The sequence below is a fragment of the Mus caroli genome, unplaced genomic scaffold (genome assembly GCF_978045245.1).
Source record: "Mus caroli unplaced genomic scaffold, Mus_caroli_1 scaffold_4, whole genome shotgun sequence".
Lineage (NCBI taxonomy): Eukaryota > Metazoa > Chordata > Mammalia > Rodentia > Muridae > Mus > Mus caroli.
The window spans coordinates 69,882,492-69,897,815 of record NW_028227259.1 but is presented as its reverse complement, the minus strand read 5'-3'; the positions used below and the strand labels follow the sequence as shown (position 1 = coordinate 69,897,815).

Sequence of the window (15,324 nt, the reverse complement as noted above, 5' to 3'; positions counted from 1 at the left end):
GTCAGTCAGCCACTTAACGAATAGCTCTGATTAAAACAAAACACAAGGCAGACCAGGGCTGCCACACTCTACTGCACTCCCACCCTCAAACTCACGCACTGCCAGCACCTCTCAGCCTCCCAGAAGGGAGAGCAGATGATGCATCGACTGCTTTGCTTTCCTCCAACCCTAACTCCCACGGAGCAAACCCTCCCCAGGGAATAACTGAGAAAGCTCCTATCTGCAATCAGTCCAACTTACTTTCTTTATAGGCTACATCAGAAATAAAGCCAGGGTCCAGAAAACGGAGTTGTGCTAGAATGCTACCTTAAGAAAGACTCTTTATGCTATCAGAATAATTGGTTCTAATTCCTGAATGATCTTGAGCAACTGAGTCCAGGATTCTTAGTCCACACAATGCAGCTGTATCAACTCTCTGAGATGACATGAGAATGAAAGACTTAATGGCTATAAACTTACAAGTCACTCAAGTGAAGAATAAAGTCTGTCCAGCTTGGCAAGCTGCTATCTCATTAATTCATTTGTTTGCATTCTGTTCTCACTAAGTGCTGTGATGTCTTCCTTTGTTTAATACTTAGGTGGTGGTTAATTCTATTTTGATGTAGCTGTTCCTTATGTCTGTCCTTTTAATTGCAGATACAAAGCTCTGCTGGACTGTGAATTTTCCTGCTTTCAGAACTGTGAGCTAAATACGCCTTTTTTTTCTTTAGAAATTCCCTGCTTTCTGGTATCCTGTTACAGCAGAAGAAACAATCTAAAACCAAAACAAAGAACAGACTAAAGACCTTCCTATTTTAAAGTTTGAACAGATAATCTCATTTATTAGTTTTCATCACTATAGCCAAATATCAAAGATAACAACTTGAGGAGGAAAGATTTGGTTCTGGCCCACGGTTTTGGAAGCTTTAAAAAGACAAGTGTAAGCCGGGTGTGGTGGCGCACGCCTTTGATCCCAGCACTCGGGAGGCAGAGGCAGGTGGATTTCTGAGTTCGAGGCCAGCCTGGTCTACAAAGTGAGTTCCAGGACAGCCAGGGCTATCAGAGAAACCCTGTCTCGAAAAACCAAAAAAAAAAAAAAAAAAAAAAGACAAGTGTATTCAACCATATCTATTTTCACTAAAGCATCTATGACTTTGAGGTATACAGATTGAAAACTTGTATGCAGGGAACCCCTTATAAGTGTGTATGTGTGTGTGATTGTGCATGTGTGTGTCACCCAAAGGACATCACTAGTCAGGGCTGACCTTACTGACGGGTCGCTCTCCAGGAGTTCAGTAAGCCGCTGCACTTGCTCCGGTTGAATGGAGCGTCCTAGGAGTGCTTCTGTGTTGGTATAGATGAGGAATGCCGAGACCACACCTAGTAAGGTGCCTACACCCAAGGAACCCAGGCTGTCATACAGTGGATTGCCTAGAAGAATTCCAGAAGAAACCAAAACATTTCTTATCACTTCACTGAGCCTTAGAGAGCAAACAACAAGGATTTTTGAAATTCATTTACGCTTCCTTTAGTTACTTCTTCTAATGACTGCTAAGTTTTCCTATCCTACAAAACAAAGTTACCGGGGGCATGGTGGTGTATGCCGTTAGCCTCAGCATTAAGAAGAAGAAGAAGAGGTAGGTATTGCTCTGGGAGCCTGAGGCCAGCTGAGCCTCCATTGGAAGCTCTAGGCTAGCCAGGGCTACACAGTGAAATCCTGCCTCAAGAAAAACATTTCTTAGAAAACAAAATCAAACCACTTAGTGTTTGTGTGCATGCTCATGCATGTATACCACAGTACATGTATGGAGCTCAGGAGGCTGGGGGCCGGGGTGGGGGGCGGGGAGAGTCTTGGTTCTTTTTTCTACTACATAGGTCTTAGAGATTGAACTCAGGTCATCAGCCTTGGCCCTAAGTGTCCTGAGCTGCTGAGATATCTCAATAGCTCTTTAACTTATAACTCCTATTAACAGGAGTAGCGCCTAGCCTTTGATCCCAGCACTCAGGGGGCAGAGGCAGACATGTCTCTTCTGAGTTCAAGGTCACCCTGGCCTAGAGAGCCAGGAACCCCTTCTCAAGAGAGGGAATTGCTCATTAACAATTTATGACAAATAGCAGGGTAAAGGTCAGCCAGATCATCAACTGATACTTTCTGAACAAAGTTACCTGGGGCATGGTCACAGTCAACAGTGGAGAATGCTGCTGCAGCTCACCTGAACTGATTCTAACTAAGTGAGAAGGCAGGGGACGGGTGGCCCCTAGGAGAATCTGATATCACAAGCTGAATGAACTCAAGTGGCTCTCATTTTAAAAAAACAAAATAAACTTTCTGTTCCAAATTACCTTTTGGTCCTCAACATACTTAACCAGCTACCAAAATGAGCAGGAAAGAACTTGAAGAAAATTAATGCCTATGAACATTGATACCTGGTACTAGGAACAGGAAGACAGGAGCTCCAATACACACATAGTTATTAAAGTCTTTACACTAGCTTAAGGACCTGTGGCATTAACTAGTAAATATCAGCCATATTGTCATAGGCAAGGGACTTAGAGTTCCGAGGACCACAGCTCTGGCTCACCATTACCAAGGCTTACAATAACCTACTAATGCTTTTCAATACTTCTCATCTGGAGATGTGAACCCTAACCCCGAAAAATCTGCATACTTTTACTGACCAAATATTTTACCATTAAACTTTAAAGTTAGATTAGGAAGTAAGTCTTCATACCCATCCATTACAGCATTCCTTAGTCCCTGCCTAGCCTGCCTGCTGGACCCCTCCTTCCTGATAAACAGTCTTCCCTTTGCTTTCAGTCATATGAGTTCTAGTACCTTCTCTTCCCCGATTCCTTCTTCTTCAATAGCTCTTCCTCTCAGCTAATTTTTTCTGCTTTCAACAACAGCAGCAGCAGCAACAATAACAACAACACACACACACACCACACAACAGCAGCAGCAACAACAACAACACACACACACACACACGTTCCTAGAGTCTGTGGATTAAAGAAAATAGGCAGTATTTGCCTGAACCAGGTTTATTTCACTAAACATGATGATAGCTGATTCCATACAAATAAATAAATAAATAAATCAGTATGGAATTAATATATAATAATGTATTGGCTTAAAATTATTCAATGATATGACCAACTTCCCGTAGAGAATTAGGTAGTAGAAGAAAACCATGTGTAGTTTCAGATATATTTACCTGTTATGGAGGTAAGGCCCATGCAGGTAGCCGCTATTATCACTCCTAAGACAGCTGCAGTGTCCTCCAATAGAATAACATTTGTACTCGGATCACGACTTTCCATGACTTAACCATTGGGGCAATAGACAAGAAAAAAATATTTCTGAAATCTTAATTTGACCCATTAGAAGTCATTTCAATAAGTATCCATTTGCTAACTAACATGAGAATATATGAGAGACCATAGTTTTAAAACCCTATTTTTTACCTTAAGTGCTGATAACTTATACAGTCTTTCCAAATTATGCAGGCATATGCAGATATATGACAGCTGACTTAAGTCCAGAGAGAAAACATTCCTATGCTCAAAGTTCTCTTTTTCACAGACTCATCTGTCTTGTGAGAGCCACACAGCGTGGACAGTGAGGCACGTTTTATGCCATCTCTTAGTAACAAAGCAACAGCAGGAAATATTTTAAGCAGATAAAAAGAATAAGCATCTGGCTCTAAACTACACACCATACTTATAAACATACATAAACTACACACCATACTTATATACATAAACTACATACCATACTTATATACATAAACTACACACCATACTTATAAACATACATAAACTACACACCATACTTATAAACATACATAAACTACATACCATACTTATATACATAAACTACACACCATACTTATAAACATACATAAACTACATACCATACTTATATACATAAACTACACACCATACTTATAAACATACATAAACTACATACCATACTTATATACATAAACTACACACCATACTTATAAACATACATAAACTACATACCATACTTATATACATAAACTACACACCATACTTATAAACATACATAAACTACATACCATACTTATATACATAAACTACATACCATACTTATATACATAAACTACACACCATACTTATAAACATACATAAACTACACACCATACTTATAAACATACATAAACTACACACCATACCTATAAACATACATAAACTACATACCATACTTATAAACATACATAAACTACATACCATACTTATAAAATGATGTGCCCTTGGCCTGAGCGCTCCTGCGAAGTTCATTTATGGCAACGAGAAGTGTTGCTGAAAGAAAAGCATCCGATCAGCAAGGAAGGAGCTCCATGTCTACAAACTATAAAGATGGCATTTCAAAGATAAATAAATAAGCACACCACATTAGCACCAGAGTTAGCAATAAGAAAGGCTCTGTATTACCAGGCACCATCATGACTCAAATTAACCATTATAACAAAATGGATCTCCTATCTCAAAGCTATAATGGTTAACCATAATTACTACAGCAGTAGCCTTCGTCAACTGAGAAGCCACCGCTGAGCTGGCACCCACTAAGCATAGTCAACCCAACCCTCGGAGGTCTATCAATTAAGGAAAATCACATAAATATGTTCAACTACAACCTGCCAATAAGAAATTATATTAATTTTTAAAATGTATGAGGAACTACAGAGATGACTTAGGGGGCTGGAGCTCTGCAATCCTGAAGACTGGAGTTCAGATCTCAGCCCTAGTAACAACAGGGCATCCTGCAAACACCTAAGTCCAGCTCAGAGGGAGCTGGTGCCCTCTTCCGGCCTCAGCGTGCGCATGGGTGCAGGTACCCACTGATAAACATGCACATACACTCACGTTTACAGACATCTACATAAATAGAGGAACAATACATAAGTAAATAGATCTCTTTAAAAGACAGAGGAAGGGAATACCAAGTATAGTAAATGATAATCTTTTAGGGATAAGAACATTAAAATAGGTAGATTATGTCGATATTACCAAATATGTTACAAAACTGTTGAAGCTATATTTCAGATTTGTTTGTTTGTTTCTCAGCATAGCCTTGGCTGTAGAAATTATTATACTTAGCTTTGTATTCTGATTAACAGTGCTAAAACCCAATTTAAAAAATCAGTACCATTATGCTTTTATGGTCTGGGCAATATTAGACAACTTACGAATACAGTCTACTCCCCTTGTCCTCATCCATTACAGCAACAACCACAGAACATTACCAGACTTTCTACTAGAAAAGCAGCGGAGCCTAGGTTCCTAACTCCACGGTACAAATTAATAGAATGTGGCAATCAGTAACGAATGTGTATCACTGAAAATAAATACCTTGTGACAGTACATACCTCCTTCAGACACCAAAGATCCTGCTAAAATACAATACGCCTGGAAAACAAGCATTGAACAAATAATGAACCAAGTGCCTCACTAACGGATCACAGCTGCTCATATGTAAAATAGTAATGTCCAATAGAATTGAAATAAAAGCTCTAATTCAAGCTAGATACTCAGGATCTTGTTGGAAATCAGGAGGACAGTAAAATATGGACACAAGCCAGGTATAGTCACTCACACCTTTAATCCCAGCACTTGGGAGGCAGATCTCTGAGTCAAGGCCAGGCTGGTCTACAGAGTGGGTTCCATGACAACTAGGGCTACACAGAGAAATCTTGTCTCAAAACCTCCTGACTCCAAAAAACCATTTTTTTTTAATTAAACAGAAAAATAAAAGAAAAAAAATCTATTAAAAAAAAAAAGTGCTCCAGGTCAAGGACCCTGAAGCAATCCCTCCAAAGCAAATTCATAGTCCACCGACTCCATTATCCAGCCAAGGGCCTCGTTACAATGGAACCCTACTCACTCACTCAAACACAAGATATAGCAAAACCTGAACACAATTAAAAATGGAACTACTTATTCTTTAATTTCAAAAATTGCTCTGGCCTGTCAAATGATGTTGTTCAAATTAGATGCTGCTAGGACAACAAGGTACTGTTCTACAGGGGCTGATAAACATGTCCACAACAGGAGAGGCAAGCTTTGTCCATTTCATTACACTAAATGTACTATGGTTAAAGACAAAGTAGAAAACTAGGCCAGACATGGTGGCATGTGCCTGTATGTAATCCCAGCACAGGGAGTGTAGAAGAAGAGTAAGGCTGGAATTCAAAGGTTCAAAGCCAGTTTGGGTGTCAAAGCAAACACTGTCTTATAACCAAACGACAAAAATCAAAGTAAGACTAGTTTAACTGACTTGTTATTACATAAATATGTAATGGAATGTTAAAATAAGACTGATTATATACTATTCTATGACCCAAAACAGTAAAAAAAAGTTCTAAGTTCACTCTCATTCTAGGATGTTCTAATAGCAGAATGAAGTATTTCATCTGCTGGAGCTTTCAGAAGAAGGTAGGGATCTCTCTCGACCCATTGGGCCACACTCTGACTTCAGAGAGTAAGGAGGCCAAAGGCTAGCATTTCTATGATGAACGTGTTGAGTTGCTAATATTGCTCAGTGGGCTGAATAAGTGCACCCAAGAGTTTTAAGAGTATAGCAAACTGTGTCTGATATAAGCTGAGGGTGGCTGTCAGAAAAGAGAAAAAAAATCACAGTGCCCCATGGAAAGTAAAATGTCTCATATGTAGATCTTAGCATAGGGACCTGAACTGGAGTCTTATGAAATGTCTAAGAGGCATTTTGCCACATGCCTGAAATTATCCCCTGCAACACAGAAGCTGAGGGGACAGCATATGACCAGTCTATGTCGACCCAAGGAGTCAGAACAGCAAAGCAGCCTGCTCTCTAAGGCCTGTCAATGAAAGGTAGTTTTTAAACATCTGCAAAGGTCAGAGAAGAACACTGTAGTGTTTGTTGTTCTCTGCCCAGTGCTGGGCACAGCCTACTGAGCAGAAGAGCCTTGGTGAGACAAAACTGGAAGTGACCATCTTCCTTTTCCTGTTCCCCAGTGCAGGACCTTCCTGATGGAGCCTCAAAGGAAAAACAAAAACAAAAAGGAAACAAAAACCTGCTGTTTTGCTTTAACACTAAATGTAGTTCTGACTTCTGTCAAGTGACTGGAAACTATAATTCCTAGTATAAGGTCACTCTTGGCACTAGAAGCGCATGGAGTTCTTTTTGTTCTTCAAGAGCATCTCTAGAAAATCTGTAAAGCTGCCCAAGATTTTAACTAAAGAGGATGTGCTTAGTAATAAAGCCTACAGAGACCCTCCTGTGTGACATCACCAAATTAAGGGCTCAGCAGTTAGGAGCACAGGCTGCTCTATCAGAGGCCCTGGGTTTGATTCCCAACACCCACAGGGCAGCTCAGAGCCTGTTGTAATTCCAGTCCAGGAGAGCCAGCATCCTCTTTGCCTTTGCCTGCATCAGGCACACATGTGATGCAGACATTCATGCCGGCAAAACACCCAAACACATGAAATAAGTAAAAACTGTCTAAAGTCACCCAATTATATAGATTCAGAGATCATAAATACTCATGTGTAAAACAAAACCACAACTAACTTGTGTGGCACAGCCAAGAGGCTGTTATTCCTGTCCTCTAATACAATATGGGAAGGTTTTCACTAAGTCACAGTACTCCAAAGTGAGAGTGGGGAAAGGAGGATCACCCATAGCAGGGATTCCATTGGTTGAGGATGAAGTAATCCCATGATTCCATGATACCAAGAGAGTCCTGCGCCCATCATGAAAATACCAACACCACTAATCAATGAAGAAATATAGCGCATATTTGAAAAGCCGTACCTGAAAGATATAAAGATCATATAGTTTACAAAAATGAACACTAACTTTCAAAATGTTTAATAAGTCAATGAAAACAAACAAAAATCATTCTTGGACTATTAAATTGGCATAGTTTTTTTTTTATATTAAATACTATAAGCACAAAATTCAAATTTCAATAAAAACAGTATACAAAATGGAAAAAATTGCAAGATCTTTGAAAATATTACCTATAATTTCATTGCTTAATTCTCAACAGTTTAACATGAAACTTACTGCTGGCTCTGAAGAGTTTAGCACACAAGTAAACCAATATATTCAGTTTTCTGCATGTTTTCATGGATAATTTTGAAAACATCAATTATTTTTCTAATTATCATTGGTCAAAATGAACCATTACTTTGTATTATTTTAAGTACCAAAACAGCACTCTTAGGACACTTGAAAATTATGACATACTATGAGAAATAGAAATATTTTCTGAGAAAGGTACTCTTAAACCCAAACATGACTGCATTCTCTGGTAGATACATATTCAAACAGCAATTCTAAATTTGGAATTATTACTGAAATTCTCTTCTGCAAAAATATAATCTAGCTATAGAGAATTCCAGTTTATTGATGCAACAATGTTTTACAAATTTGACTTAGAAAAAAAATTGTTTTAAAAGTTTTTTTGCAAAGTAACAGCAACTATATGCCAATTTGAATTATATGTATTTTCAAGACACTGTGGATTCTGTTTTTTTTTTTTTCAGGGTTGTTACTGATGCTATATTAAGTGCCATGTGGCTACCATATCTAAATTTCCTTAAACTATTGTCCAAAATTTAGTCACTGTACTAGGTAGTACTAAAATGGGCTATTGAAAATACTTAAGAAGCAATCTTTGGAACATAAACTTTTAAATCTTTACCCTCTTATTTAAATTTTTGGTATGGAAAACATTTTTTTTCAAGAGATAGTAAAATATAGTAGATGTGCAATTACTGGGCCCCACTTTGGCCCTGGTTTGGGCCTTGAGAACAAACCCGAGCCTGGCTTGAGTTCTGAGACCTGTCTCAGTCACTTCCGTATCGGGATGATTCAGCAAGACCTGTTTGGCCCTTCCTCTGCCTCACCCTTGCTGATGTAGAGCTTTGCCATTGGCCCTGTCAAGTCACGCCATACCCTTCCCTACCTCCTATGTCATCTAACCCACCAAAAATCCCCCTCCCTATGTTCCGAACTTATATACGCGAGAGGCTGATGCCATAAAGTTGAGTTCCTGCTTTGACAAGACTCTCCCGGCCCTGGTGTATTTCTTTTGGGCCGTCAACACTCGCCATCCCGCTCAGCCCCAAAGAGACTCCCGAGGGACCGGGACCTCTCTCCTCTCACCTGGACCTGCCAGCAAGGAGCCAGCATACAATTTGTTAACATTTGTTCTCTCTGCTAGATAACTTATAATTTTAAAATTATTATTATTATTAAAATAGCAGTAACCTGGTTTCAATTAAGAAAAAGTGTTTATAAAGTACTAAAATAGACATCTTCACAGAGATAAAGGCACATCTTTGCCTTAACTTGATCAATCTGTATTAATGAAGCTAGTGAAAGTAACAATGGATATGGAGCTAGAGGCTACAAAAATAAATATCTACATCAGGACATTGACATACTCAAAGCAATATCTTCTAAAACAAAAACCTCACTTTATAAATACCTAATTTTGAAATGTTATCAAAAGATTTCTCAATGATAAGAAAAGCATTAAAGAAAGAGTAAGTATGAAATATGCATTTTAAAAGGGTTAACATTAAAATTTTAGATTAGGTAGCCAACTAAGTTTGGGATGAAATATATTCCTTGGAAAAAAAAAACCAGAACTCTAAGATAAATATTTTGTTATTACCAAATACAGAGAAGAGCTCTAGGCTGCTCTCTCTATAAAACATAAAAATACTTCAATTCCATTTTCAAATTATGCCTTGAATTTACTTTGACCTTGACACTTTACATGCTACAAAGGAAATGACCAAATACCAAGCAACTTGATGTTATATAAATTTCAAATCTCTGCAATGCCTTGGTTTTATCTTAGTGACTTACGGGTGAGAAGGATCTGGTGTTTGAACAGATTTGCTGATGCCCAGTGCTAGCAAGCCCTATGGAGAAGAGTGAATGGTAAGAGCTCATTACTAAGATGGAGAATACAGTGAGTACACCACTTTGGAAGATGGAGAGAACAGCAACAAAGAAATCATAAATGCACATAAATGGCCAAGACATCCTAGTTTCAGGACTTAGAAAAATAAAGATAAACCCAAGGGGACTCAAAACTACATTGTTTATAAGGATAAAAAACTTGAAAAATAGCTGGGCATGGAGGCACACACTTAAATTCCTAGCACTTGAAGAGGTGCAAGGCAGGAGAATCAAGTCTGAGTGCATCTTGGGCTGCATAAAGAGACCCATCTCAAAAAAAAATGAAGCCATACCAAAATAAGCCAAGACAATAACTACAGGAATCTAAAATTCCATCAATAAGGACATGCAACACAAATGATCAACCACACAAATGGCTTCTACAGCATTAATTGAAATACAGTGTTCTGTACTGACACAGGAAAAGCTCTAGCTGGCCCACTCCGTGAGGATATTGAATGCAGGCTAGTTTGGAATACTACGTTTCAAGGCTCTGTCTCAAACAAAACAAGGCACAATGACATTATGACTGGGAAGCATTCAATCTATAGATAACTATCTTATCCACATCAAATTCTTTTCCATTCTACTTCCCTCTCCTTAGTGGTACTGGGGATCAAACCTTCAGCCTTGCAGTCTAAGCAAGCACTTGCCACCAATCAGTGTCCCAGCCCTTCTTTAGATCTTTCTAAACCTCGCAGTAATACTTTACAATTTTCAGTGTAAAAGTTTTGTGCACCTTTTGCTAGATTTATTAATGTTTTGTGACTATTATTACTAGTCTATATATGGAAAAATTCAAATGTCATTCTGTATTTGCTGGCAGTAGAAATGCACTGATTTGTATCAATTCATTTTGACTATTAAATCAACTTTATATTCTCAGAACAATATTTACTTGACTATACTATGATTTTTATATATTGCTTGATCTCATTTGGTTATATTTTGAAGAATTTCTAAGTATGTCTCTGAAGAATACTGATTGGTATGTTTTCTCAAATAATGACATTGTAAGTTTTCATATCATACCTATGCTATCTCCATAGAGTTGAAGACCCACTGCTTTCTCTTATCTCTCAAAGTCTGTGCACTGTGGGTATTATTTTCTTAAAAGCTAGCTAAGTTCTGTTGGTACTGTCTCCATAAGTAACTAAGGATTCCTTTACCTTCTTCAGTCTTATCTCTGGTTCTAGTATAGGTGATTTCCATTATTAAAATTAAAGACTGACTCTTTTCAGGATTTAGTCTTCTATCAATGTTATCAAGTGAGATTTTGTGTCAGACATAGTTTTGTTAGTTCTAAAAGTCCCATTAAGTTTTCTATCATCTGCTAATTGAGTCTATTTTATTAAATATTTTCCTTTTAGCTGAAGCCAATTTTCTTGCTCCTTGCACTGTCTAGTAGTATTCTGCTCCTAACTGGAAAAATTAGCTGAACTCTCTGAATGTCACACTTCTTTGGTCTTACAAATAAATTATTTATAAAGTTATTCATTTACATTTCTGGGAAGTGTGTTAAGAAGGGTTCTTGAATAGCCTTTATCCTAGAGATAATTTAGCTCCACTGAGAAGGTATGAGACTTGGGCTGGCCTGGGTACCTCATTTGGTCAGTGTATGTCTGGTAGCCCTGTGTAAGCACTAGGAATTACTCAGCTTGTTGCCCTTCTGGTATTTCTGAGCACAGCTTGTACGTGGGTAATTTAGCAAAGACTCAAGAAGGTCCCTATGCAGAGTAGTTTTTGTTTTGTTTTGTTTTGTTTTACTACATAGCTCTTCCCTCTGAGGAACTCTGCTTTCTAGTTCAGATTCCTTGTACTTTGATATTTCTCGTCCTGGCCCACTACTCCAAAGGTATTTCTAAGCAAAAGGCCAGAGAGAAAGTATAAGAGAAATCAAATCTCATCTCAGAGGTATGGTCTTGTGCTTCTATTATTCAATGTTTGAATGCAGTTATATATTTTGTCTAGGTTTTTATTGTTGATGCATCAAAAGACTAAATTCAATCTCTGTGAGTCCTTCAAGGATAAAGCAGAAGTTCTAGACATAATATTCTGCAAGTTGACCTTTTTACTCAATTTTTCATGGTTATTCCTCCAGTTAAAAGCTACCTTGAAAACCCATACATACAGAGCTGGTGAGATGGCTCAGTGGGTAAGAGCACCTGACTGCTCTTCCAAAGGTCCAGAGTTCAAATCCCAGCAACCACATGGTGGCTCACAACCATCTGTAACAAGATCTGACTCCCTCTTCTGGAGTGTCTGAAGACAGCTACAGTGTACTTACATATAATAAATAAATAAATCTTTGGGGCTGGAGAGATGGCTCAGTGGGTAAGAGCACCCGACTGCTCTTCCGAAGGTCCAAAGTTCAAATCCCAGCAACCACATGGTGGCTCACAACCATCTGTAATGAGATCTGGCGCCCTCTTCTGGAGTGTCTGAAGACAGCTTATAATCAATAAATAAAAAAAAAAAAAAAAAAAAAAAGAAAACCCATACATACTATTTGTACTGGCTAGTTTTATGCCAACTTGACACAAGCTATAGTCACCTGAGAGGATGGAACCTCATTTGAGAAAATGCCTCCATAAGACAGAGCTATAGGCAAGCATATAGAACATTTTCTTAATTAGTGACTGGGGGTAGGTAAGTGTGGCCTCCCTTCCCCCAGCCTGGAACCTGCTTGCTCAAGGATGGAGCTACCTGCTCATTCGTCCTGCCACGCCTACTGCTGGACCCTGCCGCCTTTGCTGCTTGGAAGAGGCACACACGTGTTCGTCCTGCTACTGGACCCTGAGTTACTTGGCGGGAAATCGGGTTCCCTCCCCCTTCCTTTATAACTGAGTGTCTGGAAATAGTAAAATTGAGCTTTGATCAGGATCTTGTCTTAGCTCCATTCATTCTTCCGCCCCGTCTAGATTCCTCTCTTTTCAGCTCGAACTGCCATTCTCAGTTGAACCGTTCGTGTTGTGGACTGCGGGCAGGCCGCAACAGGTAAGGATCCAGGACTTTGTGGGTCATGCCACCCCTGAGCTGGTAGTCCTGGGTTCTATAAAAAAGGAAGCTGATGAAGCCAGAAGGAGCAAGCCCACCAACAGTTCCCCTCCACTGCCTCTGCTTCAGTTCCTGCCCTTTGAGTTCCTGCTCTGACTTCCTTCAGTAACGGACTACCGGGTATAAGCCAAATTAACCCTTTCCTCCCTAACTTGTTTTTCATTATAGCAATAATAACCCTAAGTAGGACAATATTTTATAGAATAAAAACTTAAGATTTATCTCCAATGTTCTAAAAATTAATAAAACTTTTAATTTTTCCTTATCCTTATGTCCTTAAGATTTTAAGCTCTTAATCACTGCTTTTACATTTCCCTCCCCATTTCCTCTCCTCCCACTTAATATGGCACTGACTGGAAAAATACTACACAGGAAGTGGTTATTAAATATTTACTGATGGCTCAGTAGGTAAAGTGCTTCCCATGCAAGCATGAGCACTGGCGCTAGGATGCCCAGCACCTAGATGCTGGGTGGGGTAAGGACGGCTATCCTATAATCCTGGCCCTTTGGAGGCAGGCAATGGCATTCTGGAATAAGACTAGCTAAATTGGTGAATCCTGTGCTCAAGTGAGAGATCTGCCTCTTTCTATACATTAGATGGAAAGCAATTGAGGCAAACACCTGTGTCAACCTCTGGCCTCCTCACATGCACACACACACACACACACACATACATCTCTCTCACACACACACACACACACACACACACACACATCTCATAGACCACACACACACACAAAAGAAATCCAACCGCAGGTAGAGACTGCTAACACTAACAGCAACTCCCTACCTTCTCCCTTTCCTTGTACAGAGGCTCTAATCTACTTGACAGTGAGACACATTCTTAGCGTTAATCTGTAAATAAGACTGCTCTGTTTCTTTGTTATTCCTTTGAACTCTATCTTAAATGTTCTTTTGGGCTGGGCAGTGCTGGAAACCCAAGCCAGGGCCTCTCACTTACTAATCAGCAACTTTACCACTAAACTAAAGTAGCAGGATTAACTATCCACTCCTCTACCTGTATCTTTCACTCAAGATTCACTCAAATAAATATGGAAAGGATAACATAGATTTTAAAATGTGATACAAATATATAAGTAAAATTTCTAGAGTGTTCTTTACAAAGGATTAGGTTTTAAGAATTTACAACTTGGGCCAAACAGAATTTAAAGGTTATTTTAATTTTGTTTTTAAATCTTCATTTGCAAAATCAAGGGAAAAAATTCAAAGTGTGAGTCTAATATGAAAGTATGTTAGCAAATCAATAACACTCTATATTCCAAAAATTTTACTGTCTCTCCACAGTAATTAAGAACTTATATTTAGCTGGGCATCATGGTACACAGTACTCTGGAGGCAGATGCAGGCAGATCTCTGGGATTTGAAGCCAGGATGTTCTACAGAGTGAGTTCCAAGGCAGCTATCACTGTACTCAGAAACTCCTTTTAGGAATCTGTCCTGGGGTTGGAGAGATGGCTCAGAGGTGAGATATTCTTCCAAAGGAGCTGGGTTCAATTCCCAGCACCCATATGGGCAGCTCACCATTGTCTGTAACTCCAGTTCCAGGGGATCTGACAGCTCACACAGACAATACCAATGAACATAAAAGAAGAGGAAGAGGAGAAGGAGGAAGAGGAGGAGGAGAAGGAAGAAGAAGAAGAAGAAGAAGAAGAAGAAATAGTAATAATGATCTCTTCTACAAGGGCTGGAGAGTTAGCTCAGTAGTTAAAGGCACTGGTTCTTGCAAAGGACTCAGGCTCAATTCCCAGCACCCACATGGAGGTGTTCCACCTCCTCAGGCACCAGGCATACTTGTACTTAGAGGCAAAATACTCATACTACAAAATAAAAATAAATTTAAAAAAATCTCTTCTATAAAAGACAGTGACCAAACAGAGTAAATGAGAGACTTAAATTCCCTCCCTCTCTCCTTTCCTTCCTCCCTTTATTTCCAGACAGAGTCCTACTATATAGTTCTAGCTGTCCAGGAGCACACTTTGTAAACCAGGCTGTCCTCAAACTCACAGAGATCCACCTGCCTCTGCCTCCTTAAAGTGTAGGCCACCAAGCCCAGTGAAACTTAAGTTTTCAATGCTTTAGTTTCTATTATAAAATAGATATAGTATTTTCAAATAACTGCAAATATTGCTCATATTTTAAATCATGTCTCAGACAATATAAACAGTATATACATTACTGTTAAACCCTCTTGTTAGAGAAACAGGGGTAGGGATGTTGCCAGAGAGATGGTTCAGCCATTAAGGGCACTGGCTACCCTTCCAGAAGACCGGGGTTTGAGGCTCATG

General features: G+C 39.1%; 1 protein-coding gene across 1 annotated transcript in view; it reads right to left on the bottom strand.

Annotated features, from left to right (window-relative positions):
- The window catches only part of Slc30a9 (solute carrier family 30 member 9), a 50,557-nt gene that overhangs the window by 6,497 nt on the left and 28,736 nt on the right, over positions 1-15,324 (bottom strand). Inside the window, exons 10-15 of the mRNA XM_021162111.2 lie at positions 9,866-9,921; positions 7,660-7,795; positions 5,373-5,412; positions 4,234-4,305; positions 3,195-3,302; positions 1,245-1,410 (exon numbers count right to left, since the gene is read on the bottom strand). Coding sequence (XP_021017770.1) covers positions 1,245-1,410; positions 3,195-3,302; positions 4,234-4,305; positions 5,373-5,412; positions 7,660-7,795; positions 9,866-9,921 — 578 coding nt within the window. The remainder of the gene's footprint in view (positions 1-1,244; positions 1,411-3,194; positions 3,303-4,233; positions 4,306-5,372; positions 5,413-7,659; positions 7,796-9,865; positions 9,922-15,324) is intronic.